This window comes from Gavialis gangeticus, unplaced genomic scaffold (assembly GCF_001723915.1).
Source record: "Gavialis gangeticus isolate Ggan-Ray unplaced genomic scaffold, GavGan_comp1, whole genome shotgun sequence".
Taxonomy (NCBI): Eukaryota; Metazoa; Chordata; order Crocodylia; family Gavialidae; genus Gavialis; species Gavialis gangeticus.
Window position 1 is genome coordinate 68,954,966 of NW_017729033.1, and position 13,423 is coordinate 68,968,388.

At 43.0% G+C, this 13,423-nt stretch overlaps 1 protein-coding gene across 5 annotated transcripts in view; it reads right to left on the minus strand.

Annotated features, from left to right (window-relative positions):
• FRYL (FRY like transcription coactivator) overlaps positions 1-13,423 on the minus strand; it is a 376,409-nt gene that overhangs the window by 32,674 nt on the left and 330,312 nt on the right. For all 5 annotated transcript variants that reach the window (XM_019525974.1, XM_019525975.1, XM_019525976.1 and 2 more), the window contains 2 exons: positions 11,603-11,810; positions 2,727-2,879 (listed from right to left, as the gene is read on the minus strand). In XM_019525974.1, the coding sequence (XP_019381519.1) occupies positions 2,727-2,879; positions 11,603-11,810 (361 nt within the window). The remainder of the gene's footprint in view (positions 1-2,726; positions 2,880-11,602; positions 11,811-13,423) is intronic.

Below are 13,423 nucleotides of genomic sequence, written 5' to 3' on the forward strand. Positions count from 1 at the left end.
CCACTCTCCCACCCATACCACCCCCCCACAATGTACAAGAGAAAACTTCATTTTAAGCTATTATACTATCACCTCTATGTACACTATACAAACGCATGTAAATCAGGACAAAAATATTTTTTGAAATGAAATTAATTAATGTTGTAGTACATGTTTGATTTTTAGAATATAATTTGGTATTTTTCTGGTTCAGAGATAGTAAAACCCCTTGATGAAAGGAGTACTTCCAGGGGCAAAGGGAGGGACTTCTGGTGGCAAAGGTCAGGTGTTAGGGGGTGGGATTTCCGGTCCCGAGGTGGCGACCAGGGGGTGGGGCACCTGCCAAGGGGCAGGGGTACCCATACGGCCTTCAACAGCTTGCCAAAACTCAGTAAGCGGCCCGCCACCCAAAATAATTGCCCACCCGTGGCCTATAGTAAAGGGCAGTGTGTCTACAGGGTACATACAGCTGCAGCCAACAGCTGCCCAGAACTACAGATGTAATTCAAGGGTTTGCTGTGGCCTTTATTTTAAAGGATGCTGGTTGTCTAATCACGTTTGCTGGACCACTGATGTACTTCAGCTGTGCTGAGTGGTGGCCATGGAAGTAAAAGCTGCAGGCATCAACTGAGTGGCTCCTCTTTATTTGGCAACCCACTGCAAATTAAATGCCTTCAAATGATCCCAATAAAAAAAATCTGGGTTTTGCTCTTAAACATGTAAGAAAAAGCAGTAAACAGAAAAAGAACCGTGAGCCTTTGAGATGTGCTTTCCACATATATTACACAATTGGGGTGCATGTTCTTGAAATGAAAATCTTTTGGGGCTATAAGTGTGTCATAAATATCCTTGGCTCCCTATTGAGGGTATAAAGGGAACAGGGGGCCCAACTGTTCCTTGGCCCTTTCACCAATGAAAAATCCAAATATTAAAGGACTCTGAAGTAGCAGGGAAGGGGATAAGTCCTAGAATATATACAGACAGCTCAGTTCAAAGAAGCACAGTTACCATAAGAGAAACAGACATTTACTATTCTTTTAAGTGCTTGTCCATGTATATTCCCCTCTGTGATCAATAAGGAATTGCCCAGTGGGATGAAAGTGCATGGCTAGAGTCTGTCTAAATAAAGACTGTATCATCACTGCATGAAAACAAGCATCAGATCTTGATCCTTGACACAGGGAATAGTGCTTCATAATGGTATTAACTGAATCCCAAATCACTGCTCTGCACATTTCTGAGATGGATAATGCTTCTCAGGAAGCACAGATGGTGCTTGAGCCCTGGTCTGCTCCAAAGGCTCTAAATTAGATAGTTCATAACACAAGTTAAGGCAACTGGACACCTATTTTTATAATCTCTGGCTCAAAATATCTTACACCTTGAACCCATCTGTAAATGCTACAGAGAAACCTGAAGTGACTCTATAAACAGGGAAGTCCTATGTATACAGTAAAACAGTGCTCTTGGGACATCCAGATCATGTAATTTAGCCTCCCACTGACTGGTATATGGTTCAGGAGGAAAAAAGTGTTAAATATTATATCTGTTTCAAACCTAAATCAGTGACCATCTTGGGCAAGAAACAGGTATACCCTAGGGATGACTTTATCCTTTTGGAATATGTATAGGGAAGGCCTAGCCTCAAGGGTGTTTATACATGTGCTCTGGGAGTTGGGGGGAGGAGGATGCTTTAAATCAGAGCAGTTCTGAGAGCCACTAATTAAAGTGCCCGGAGCATCTTGTGCATCAGTGTCCCTGCACTTAAAAACTGTGGTAGGGTCGATTTAACTAAAGCTTATTTAGTTAAAAAGTGCCCCCGCTGCCACTTTTAAGCCTGGGGATGCTGATGCACAAGATGTTGGAGTCTGCTGGACCATGGTCATTACCACACTCTAGGAGACTTGATTTAATCGAGCCTGCTCCAGTGTGCTGTAATTACCCAGATTATTACCCATGGCACCTAATGTGTCTGTATTTCCCCTATGGCTGGTATAGTTGCTTCTAAAATGGTGTGCGCACACACACACATGCACAAATATTTACAGAATGATTTTCCATCTAGCCGTCTTCTATATTACAGCCAGGGGGAGAAAGAAGGTCCCAATAGGTGGCTGAGCCACTCTGTCTCCATCATGCCTTCTGAGGGCATGAAGAATGGAATCTATGTGGACAGTCACACAAAGAAGGCAATGTTTGTGTTCAGGAATGAGATTGTTTGCATACTGATACAGTTATGTCTGCAAATTTCCCAGTGTAAAAAAGCCTTAAGGTACAAGACTATAAATATGAGGTCTTCAATCATGGATGCATTATTTAGCTTTCCAAATGAGTGAAACCTTAATAAGAACAGTGAATTCAATTAACTGATGTATAACAACTATAGGCTAGTCTATTGTTTATATTTAACACACAACATTTATTTAGAAGAAAATATATTTCACAATTTTGTATAGTCAGAAAGGGATATAGTTTCCAACTGAATTCATAGTTATGTACTATGTTTTAATATTCTTTTGGTTTCATTTAAAAAAAAATATTTTTAACTCCAAAAAGCTACCTACTGCTAGAATTCGTGATAAGGCGAAAGGGGAAAAGGCAGACATGTCAGCACCTCTAAAAAATGTTTCACAAAAGTATTATTTTGAGAGTAGTGAAATGCAATATTCTGTAATTTACAGAAAGAATAATAAATTGACAGATATTTCAATCTAGCATTGAGTAACTGACTGTATACAAAATTTTACCGTTTCAGCATCCACAAAGACCGTTGGACATTCTGAGCAAATCATCATCATCACTTCCAACGAACTTCTAAATTTTGTTCCAATGCGCTGTAGACTGTCACCAAGAAAACTTACTGAATCATTTGTTATAGCTACAAACTTTCTTTGAATCGTCTAGAATAATGAAAAACAGAAAAAACAAATTTGCATTATTATTTCTTTTTTCAGATTAAGGTAACTATTTTCCTTATTCTGACAAAGAATATATATGTAAACTATTCTTATCATCACATCACTTTTTTGTCATTAACATATTACAACACAAAATATCAACTAGCAAAAAAGGAAAAAAAGGAAAAAACAGTAAAAGGAAGGAAACTGTTCTCAAGACTATGATATTGTATTATACCAGAAGCCTTTATTTAGAGTAGTAAATTTTGACACGTCATACTCCATAAGAATTAATATACTCTTTATTTCCACACACATTGCCAAATTCAATATATATCTTTAGGGAAAAGTTACTTTAGAAAACATTTTTCATTATTGGTTTTAGCAAAATATACCCCCTACAGCTTATAAGAAACAGGTTTAGTTACTATACACAAACTCCTATGTAAAAAGTGCAAGTGCTGTACATTTGAAGTTTCCAAATGGCTTTTCTCTAGGCATACTGATATTTAAAAATAGACCATAAGGATGGTTTGGAGAATTACAGACCAGAAAATCTTGTATCTGTTGCTGGCAAATTAGTCAAAACAGAATAACCTTGAAAATCATGAAAAGACAGAATCTAACCCTCAGAGATTCTGCAGGTAAGCTGTGGATAAAATGGAGCTAGTTGGTATTCATTTATTTCCAGTTAGTTCCAAAGGGTCTTTGAGAAGAATGCGTGTGAGAGGCTACTAAAGAAGTTAAAGGATCACAAGATGAGACAAAGTATTGTCACAGATCAAAAACTGGCTAACAAAAAGGGGAAAAAGTAAGACTAGTCAGTTATTTTTCATCAAGGAATAAGATCAGCAGTGACAGGACAAGGTTCTCTAGTAGGTCTACTGTTTTATATATTTATTCATGATCAAGGAGTTGGGGGAAATAGCGAGGTAGCAAAATCTGCAGGTGACAGTGTTATTTACTTTACTCAGGAGCAAAGAAGAAACTGATGAACTTTAAGAAGATCTACACATGCTAGGTGAATGCAACAAGTTAATGTAATGTGAATACATGTGAAGTAATGCATATTGAAAGCAGAAATACGAGCTACTCAGGGTTCTAAATTAACTCAGAAATATGGGTGGCATAGTATTGGATGAAATCTTCTTAGAAGGAAATATTTTTTCACACAACATACGATTAAACTGTCTAACATGACACCCAGATCCCTTTTGAGTTGATATAGTAAATTTAAGCTTAAAGTCACAAAAATTTGTTAAGGACAAGGATTTAAGAAAAACTTCAAAAACAGATAGGAAGTTTATATTCATATCAGTAATATCTAGAGTTAAAATTGCAAGAAACATTTTGGAAGGTGCATTAAAATTTAGTGTTTCCAGTCTTATGCCAATTTTGAAATATTAGAGACTTCACCAAGCCCTACGTGGATGATGGATTATTTCACATAGGTCTACTATGGGGCTCTTGCACTTTCCTTTAAAGCACGGCGTCAAAAAGATGACCCACAGTGCTGCCAACTGCATGCAGCATGCACTGGTCCTGGTCCCACATGCTGCGTGCAGTGTGCAGAGCCTGTCTAGCATAGGCTGCAGACGGCACAGGGCCGGTTTGGGGTGTTTGCTCACACTGGACAGACCCTGTGAGGATCTGGATCTGGGGCCAGATCAGCCCAAAGTTGTGCTGTATGTGCCAGATCCATTGTATAGGGATGATCTGGTGTGAGTGGCACATGCAGTGTATGCTCCAGACTGACCTAGTATGCTGTGCCAGGCTACAGTCAATGCACGCTGCACATAGCACACAAAGACCAGTTTGGTACTCACGCTGTTTTTGCCCTATGCACTAGAACTGAAGCCAGTCTGGATTGGGCCCTAGACAAGTTCTGCATGCCAGATCCAATGCATGGCTGGTCTGGTGTGGGTACCACACATGGCATGTGCCCCAGACCAGCCTCATGTGCTAAATGCCACATGGAGGTCCAGGGCTGATGAGCATACTGCAAACAGTACTTGTGGCTAGCCCAGGCCTTGCGTTGCATGTGGGCTAGAATGAGTATGTGGAACAGGAACGGTCTGTGGGCCCAATCCAGCCCACAGTCCAGCCCTATGCCCATCATCTGGCCTGTGGGGCTGGATGCGTTTGATATCCCTGCTCCAAAGCATTACTTTTCAACAAATGGACTATGGAGATATTACGTATGGGTGGCAAGGGTAGTTCTGGGGGGAGCTGCTATCATCCTACCAAGTGTTCCCAACTCCAGGCTCCTCTTTATGTGTTACATCTAGGGTGAGAAACAGTGCAGCTGCCTCAGTGCAGTCAAGGATGAAATTTATTAGCTCGAGCACAAGCCTCACACAAACATGGGTACACTGCTGTTCCCGAGCTAGTGTCTTCAAAGGAAGGCCTGAAGTATGCCTGGCAAGTTAACCACAAGAGAAACTGGCTGTTAGGCTGGGGAACTGCAATATGGGAATATCAGCTGTGGGCTCAGAAAGGTTGAAAATCATTGCTCTGAAGTATCTGAGAGACAGGAGCCTGGACTAGATGAACCTTTAGCCAGATCCAGTGCATCAGTTTCTACATCTTTTGTATTCTTTTTATAAAAGCCCTGAAACACCATAGAAAACAAATACATTAGCAAATTATAAATGTAGCAAAATCAAGCACATGCAAGTTCAGAAATGTCAGGATCATGGCTGCTTGTACAACCTTAATTAATTCTCCTGGCACCTTTGTATTTTGATGAAGGCCCCCTGTACTCTACAACATAACAGCCATTAATTCCAGAGCAGCTATTGCTCAGTTTGGCAGCAGGAAACCTTCATTTTTGCTGCGATGTTCATTAGGATAGTTAGCTGATTTCTCAGAATACACTAATGAATCCTCTCTCTAGATCTGCAAGGTCACTGTAAAAACAGCACTCAGCTGCTGAAGAGTGGAGTCACACTGCTACTGCAAGGCTGCTCTGCATGTACTAGTCACTGCAAGTGGGGCAGAGTCACACAGGGTTTAATGGACCCAAACTACTTCAATTCAGTCTTGGGTGGAATGGAGCTTTAGCAAGAGTCTGAACTGTGACGTCCACCAGGACACACACCTTCACTGCTAACCAAAGGTAGTCCAACAAGCCTTGCTTTCTGTTTCACTCTTTCATGAGCAGCCAGGGAAGAGAAATTGCTGCTTATGCCATGCATTCCCCAGAGTGGTAAATGCAGCAGGAGGACTTGAAGCACAGAGAACATGAATGGCAGAAGCCTAAGGGAAACAAAACAACAGACTTTGTGATTAATACTAGTAATTCCATGCCTTTTTGCTGCTGAATTTGGTATTTTGACGATCACAGTGTATTGAGTACTGATACAGCTTGGTTAAGTAATCATATGCTAGTTTGTCCACCAGATTTCAGCCCCATTCACTTCACAGGATGAATGAGGTGAGCAATTCTGATTCATTAATTAGAACTGGCTTGAAAACAAAGCAAGTATGTGTAGCATCCTAAATTCTGTGCAGAGTAAAGCAGAAAAATCATAAGGAATGAGGTAGAAAACTGCTGCAGGAGAAAGGATAGTTTCTTGGTCAGGGCCACTGAACGCAGACCTAACTGGCAACCCGCAAATGGTTAAGTTGCAGCCCCTGGGCTCCCACTCAGCTGCCTCTCACCCCGCTGTTCTGGCTGCAGAAGCAGCCAGAGTCTCTGGGCTTCCCCACCCCCTTCCCTGAGGGTGGGGAGGTGCAGGGCAGAGCAGAGCAGCCCACAGTGCTGAGGGAGCCCACAGCTTGGGGTGCTTGAGAGGTGTGAATGAACAGGGGCAGCAGACAGGACAGTTTGCCAGCAATTCACTGGAAGCAAGAGGAGGAAGGGCATGTTCCCCGAGCAGCAGGGAGAGCTGCTGACTGGATGATTGCTACCTGTGTCTGACAAAAGCCGTCGCAAGGGGATATAGCCAGTCCATCCCCAGAAGGATATAAAAAGGAGACTCCCTGAGTGACCAGGGAACAAGCAAACAGGGCAGTTTGCCACCCCCCTCTTTGAAGGGGAGTATTTAAGGTATTGGTGACGCATAGGGGATGCACATGCACCCCCTGTGAAAAGTGTTGCAGACGCTGCCAGCAGTGTCTGTGGGTGGTCACTGCTTGCCACCTCCCCTTCACCACTGATGGCTTCTGTGGGTGGTCCCTGATTGCCGCTGGCCACCACCACCACCACCGGCTACCAGGCAGCACTTGCCACTCCCCCTCCACCGCTGCTGGCACCACCACAGCTGCCCACAGGAGCTCCCTGCTCAGCCCGCCCCTGCCGCGGCTGCTCATGGGAGCTCCCTGCTCACCACCACCACATCCCTACCGCGGCTGCCCGTGGGAGCTCCCCACTCACGACCACCACAGCCCCGCCACTGCTACCTGCAGGATCTCCCCACTTACGGCCACCATGACCCCGCCACTGCTGCCATCTGTGGGTGGTAACCGTGCCCCCCCAACCTCTGGGGGCACGTGGCATTCATGCTTTAAGGTAAGTTTTTTCTTTAATTAAGAGTAATCAACCTACGTATACTTAGTGTAGATAGCTAAAACTCACCAGTTAGACCAATATTTAAGCCCCTGGTTTAACTAGAGTCCAGAGTGAGAGAGAGTTCACTAGACTGCCTGGAAACTCTCTGGCCTGCCTTTACTGTAAAGTTTGAGAGGAAGCAGGTTAGCAGGGAAAAGAAAACCTTTTGGGACCAAGGAGAAGTGAACAGGGCAGCTTACAGGGGACTTTGCTAGGGAGGGTCTGCTTGGAGAAAGGGGCAGGAAGAGAGAGAAGGCCGAGAGAAATGGCTGGATGATGTTGCAATGCCAGAGCCACTGCCAGCTCTTCCTCTGCTTGCACCTGGGAGGTGTCAATCAAGGCAGGACCACTCACCACCAAGATTTCCACCCAGGTCCTGGTTTGGCACTGTGGGAAATGCAGCTTGCAGGTTCCTTCCAGTGATAGCCACATGGGGGAGGGCCTGCAATGTGAGTGGTGGTTCCTAGTGGGGTCCCTCACAGAGCAGGCTGCTGACCACTCCCCAATAACTTCCTGGATTGCTTGTGCACTGCTGTGTCACCCTCCCAGCAGATGTCAGGGTGACTGAAGTCCTTCATGAAAACCAGGGCCTGTGGTTGGGAAACTTCTGCTAGATGTTTGAAGCCTTATCCACCCCATCTGGTGGCCTGTCAGACCCCCACCACAACATCACCCTTGTTGCTCTCCCCTCTTACCCTGGAGCTCTGAGCAATCATTCACCTCTTTTACTTAAAAACTCCTCTTTTCCCTGCATGTCCTTCCTGAACAGTTTATACCCATCCATGACAGTGCTTCAGTCATGCCAGATGTACCACCAAGTCTCTGTTTCTCTAATCAGGTCATAGTTCCTTGACTATGTGAGGACTTCCAGTTCTTCCTGCTTGTTTTTCAGGCTGCATGCATTCATGCACAGACATCTGAAATAACTAATTGATTGCCCTACTTTCTCAGGAAGAATGAGAAGGCTTCCTTTGTTGCTCCCTCCTGCTTGTGCTTTCTCCAGATCACCTGCTTCCCCACTTACAGGAGGAGGTGACAAGGCTCCAAAGCATCCTCTGCCATAGGAACTTCATCAATTCGATGCTGGAGGAGACCCCTATGACTGTGGATAAAGGATTGCCAAAGGCAGTACTAGAGAAGGAAGAGCACATGGACTCCCAGGAAGGTGGAAGCAGGAAACTTGTGACCTCTGGTAACAAGCAGAAGCCTTCACCTCCACCTACAGCGCTTTGCCTGGAAAACAACCCTAGCCACAGAGGAGTACGTTCCATCAGTGGAAGAGACCAGGCCAGGCATCCCCAATATTGGGAGGATCAAGACCACTGTCACCAGGAGGAAGTGACAGGTGGTGGTAGTTGGCAACTCCCTTCTTCCAGGGATGGAGACATCCATCTGCCAGCCTGACCAGTTGTTTTGGGAAGTCTGCTGCTTGCCCAGAGCCAAGATTCAAAATGTTACAAAAGGATTAACAAGACTCATTTGGCCTGCAGACTACTACCCCCTGCTGCTCATTCATGTGGGCACCATGATACTGCCAGGAGTGAACCCGAGCAGATCAAAAGTGACTACAGGGCTCTGGGTGCAAGGGTGAAGGGGCCAGGCACTCGGGGGGTATTCTCCTCAATACTTCTGGTCAAGGGGAAGGATCTGGGCAGGAGTGGATGCATCCTACAAATCAATGCATGACTGTGCAGATGGTGTCACCAGCCGGGCTTTGGCTTCTTTGATCATGGGATCAAAGAGAAAGGACTGCTAGGGAGAGATGGGATCACCTGATGAAGAGAGGGAAAAGCCAATTTCCCAGCCAGCGGATCGTGGTGGACCTGAGGCTGCAGTTAGCCAATTTTGCCAAGAAGTGATCATGGGATACCAGATCAAAGGCTTTTTTAAAGTCAAAATATACAACATCAATCTCTTCCCCCTTATCCAGGTGATAGATCACCTGGTCATAAAAGGAAATAAGACTGGTCATGCAAGACCTACCTGCAACAAGTCCGTGCTGGCTATCCCTCAGGATGTTGCCATCAGCCAGTCCATTAAGAATGGCCTCTTTTATAAACTTTTAAGTTAAGGAAATATGGATTGAATGAATGAACTGCAAGATGGACAGAAAACTGGGTAGTCAGGCTCAAAGGGTAGTAGTCAATGGCTTGATGTGTAGTTGGCAGCCAGTATCAAGTGGAGTGCCCCAACATACAGTCCTGAAGCCAGTTTTGTTCAAGGTCTTCATCAATGACCTGGAATATGGGATGGAGTGCACCCTCAGCAAGTCTGCAGATGACACCGAGCTGGGGAAAGCAATAGGGTTAGGATTCAGAGAGACCTTTAAAAATTGAGGATTGGACCAAAAGAATCATAGGTTCAATAAGGACAAGTGCTGCACTTAAAATGGAACAATCCCATGCACTGGTACAGGATGGGAACCAGCTGGCTAAGCAGCAGCTCTGCAGAAAAGGACTTGAAGGTTACAGTGGGCTTTTACTTGAATATAAGCCAACAGCATGCCCTTGTTGCGAAGAAAGCTAATGGCATACTTGGCTGCATTAGTAGGATGGTTGCCAGCAGATTGAAGGAAGCACCACCTCTATTCAGCACTGGTCCAGTTTTGGGGCACCCACTGAAAGAATGTAGACAAATTGGAGAGAGTCCAGCAGAGGGCAATGAAAATGGTTAGGGGGCTGGAACACATGGCTTATGAGGACAAGCTGAGGGAACTGGGTTTATTTAGTCTGGAGAAGAGGAGACTGATGTGGGATTTAATAACAGCCTTCAACTGTCTAAAGGTGGTTCCAAAGACAATGGAGATATTTTAGTGGTGGCAGATGACAGAACAAGGAGCAGCGATCGGATGTTGCAGCAAGGGAAGATTAGGTAAGATTACAGGAAAAACAGTCTCACTAGGAAGGTGGCAAAGCACCGGACCAGCCTCTTCAAAGAGGGGGTAGAATCTCCATCCTCGGAGTTTTTTTAAGACCTGGCTAGACAAAGTCCTGGCTGGGATGATATAGTTGAGGATGGTCCTGCATTGAGCCGGAGCTGGACTAAATGACCTCCTGACGTCCCTCACAACCCTAAATTTTTTATGATTCTATGACTGGGGAACCCATGGCCAGAGAACTGGGTGCACAATGCAGCAGCAGGAGGAAGGTCATGAGGCATGTGGTGCAATGGGGGGCCATGGCTCTTGGCACTTAGATGAACAGCCCTGCTCTAATGAAACTCTGAATGGTCCTTTTAGGGGACCATAGTCCCTCTGTAACTCTGGACAGATCACTTAAACCAGATTTTTTTTCCCTTCGCATAAGTGATCATTAATTGCGCTCCTTATTTTTAGGAGCAAAATTTTAATACCTGAGGCTTAATATTCTGAACAGTTGAGTTCTCAGCCTCAAATGAATTCATTGGTAGAATACAAAAGTTCAGCACCTCTGTCAGCAAAGGGTTGGGAGTCAGGAGGCTCTGACACTCATTGCGTGGTCTTCTGGTTGTCCCTTGGCTTTTCTGTGACAATTTCTCCACCTACAAAATGGAGTAACTATTTTTCCTCTCCCAGTAAACTGTGAGGATTAACACAAGTCTAATTAAATGATGATTTGAATAGAAGAGTGATATGAACTCTGAAGAAAAAAAATCAGACCATTAGTGTACAAAGTTGGATGCCCACTCATTGAAGGAAACTAAATTAATGGGGACATTTGAAAAGTTTAGCATTAATATCTCCCCAATGCTTCAGTTCCCTTTTTAGGGAAATAACTTTTCTCACAGAGCTATTATGAAGATAAATTCATTAACGCTTGTCAGCTTCAGATACTGTGATGATGACTATGACAGAAAAGCTCATGAGGAAATTAATAGTTCTGTAATTAGTACAGGGTTTGGATGATGTTCAGCAAACAATAAAGGGGCTGCATATTAAATGAAGAAGCTAAAAAGAAACAAAAAACAAATGCTTAATTTCCTGAGCAACATCCATCCTGGGCATTGAATAAGACAGATAACCCAAAGAAATGATAGCATATGACCATGAAATAAAATTATTTTAATCTAGTTTGCCTGTTTGTAAGTACATACCCCATCAGATTGTGCTGGCATAAGATATTTGAAAGATACAAGAGAAAAGATGCTTGGAAAAAGGAAATGTTTATCAGAAACCAACTGCTAGTGACTCACTGACCTGAAACAACCTTGAAAACACATGAAAAGTATAGACTGCACAAGATCCATCAGTATCTGACAGCATTTGATTGACGTGGCAGCGCCAGGCCTCCTCTTCATCATCATAAGCAACTGGCTGGAAAGCTGCCAATATGGCAGAAAGAAAAGGTGAAGGTGGTGGAGAAGTCTGAACTTCTGGGAATCCATCCTGTTCTTCTTCATCTTGGCTGTAAATAAAATGTAACCTAAGTAAGCTTGTCAGGAAATAATATGCAAAAAGAGAAAAAAGAAACAGCTTTCATTTATTTAACTTTTTTTGGCAGGTTGAATTAGATCAAAGGTTCCAGTTGACTCACTAAAACTAAGGATCTGGAGATAAACTAAATGGAAACTATAAACCAGGGGTGGGCAAAATGCGGACTGGGGGCTGGATGCAGCCTGCCACGTCATTCTATTCGGCCCGTGGGGCACCTAAAATATTCAGAAAACTAATATTTATCTGCCGTGAGCTGCCTGTCACGTGGCCCTCGGCTTGCCAAAAACTCAGTAAGCAGGCCTCTTTCCGAAATAATTGCCCACCCCCGCTATAAACAATGAAGCAAGAAAAGGTTAAAACAAGGCTTTTGCACATACAACATAAGTGTTGACACTTACTCAAATAAATATCTAAGTAGTCTTTTAAAACAACTGGAGTAAATATATCTTATGCTATTTCTGTTTAACCTCTTTATCAACAGAATATTCAGAAAGGGAAATATTTTGTTGGTCAGAATAATTTAATGAACATTAAACTCCACTAATAGTTGATCATCCGTAAATTTAATTCATCAACATCTGCAAACACAACATCCTCAGGTTTGTCTTGGGTTGCTCCCAAGTGTTCTCACTGAAGTGCACCAATTTTTAAAGGTAATTTTAAGTAACATGTACAAGTGGACAGAGATGGATTGGAACACATCTGTTTTTATAGACAATCAATTAAATGGACTTTTGTTCAAAGAGCAGTCTAAAGATATACTTTTTACCATATATCAATACTCAGACAACACTGTTACAAAGACAGATTAATTATGGCTTGTATTCAGTCATAAATTTAATTTTTAAAACTTTCTACAGTAGAAGGAATTATACTTTTAATAGAACTTTTTTCTTATTGCTTGGTCATTACATGACATACTTGATATTTTATTAGGATTTACAGATGTTATAAAGAACTTTATAAAAAATTAAAGCTTGATTTGCTTCTACAATACCAATGCCCACTTCATAAGAGATCAAGCATGTCTTAAGAGAGAACTGTCCATTAAACATAAGTCACCTGCTTGCATATTTAATTTCTTCTTGATGCTAATAATTTTATTGTTTGGTTGTATCAGCTCTGTAGGCCAATTCCTTCCCCAACTCCTGCTTGTTTTTCTGTCCTAAGGAGAGCTTTGAAAAAAACTTATTTCAACCACTCCTCACAGAAATCATTTGTAACCTAGCACACTGAAATATATTGATTTTGTAGTACTTCCATATTTTGATTTCACTAATGCAATGCAAATTATAAATTAAATGCAAGCCTTTCTGAACAAAATGAAAGCAAGCAGCTTCTACCAATGTTTGCAAGCAAGGTTTGAAGGGGTAACAAGGAGCACCTTCACCAGAGCAGATTTTGAAAGGTTATTTTAATGCTTTTAGGACTAGAATGATTTTTAGTATAAATAAGGGGTGATTTCTGATTTGCCCATGAGAAATCAAAATGGTGCTAACCATCACCAGCTTTTAATTTTTGCAAACCATTTTACAGCAACTCAGTATAAAGCTAGGAAGTCTCAACTGCTCCTTTAACCACCCC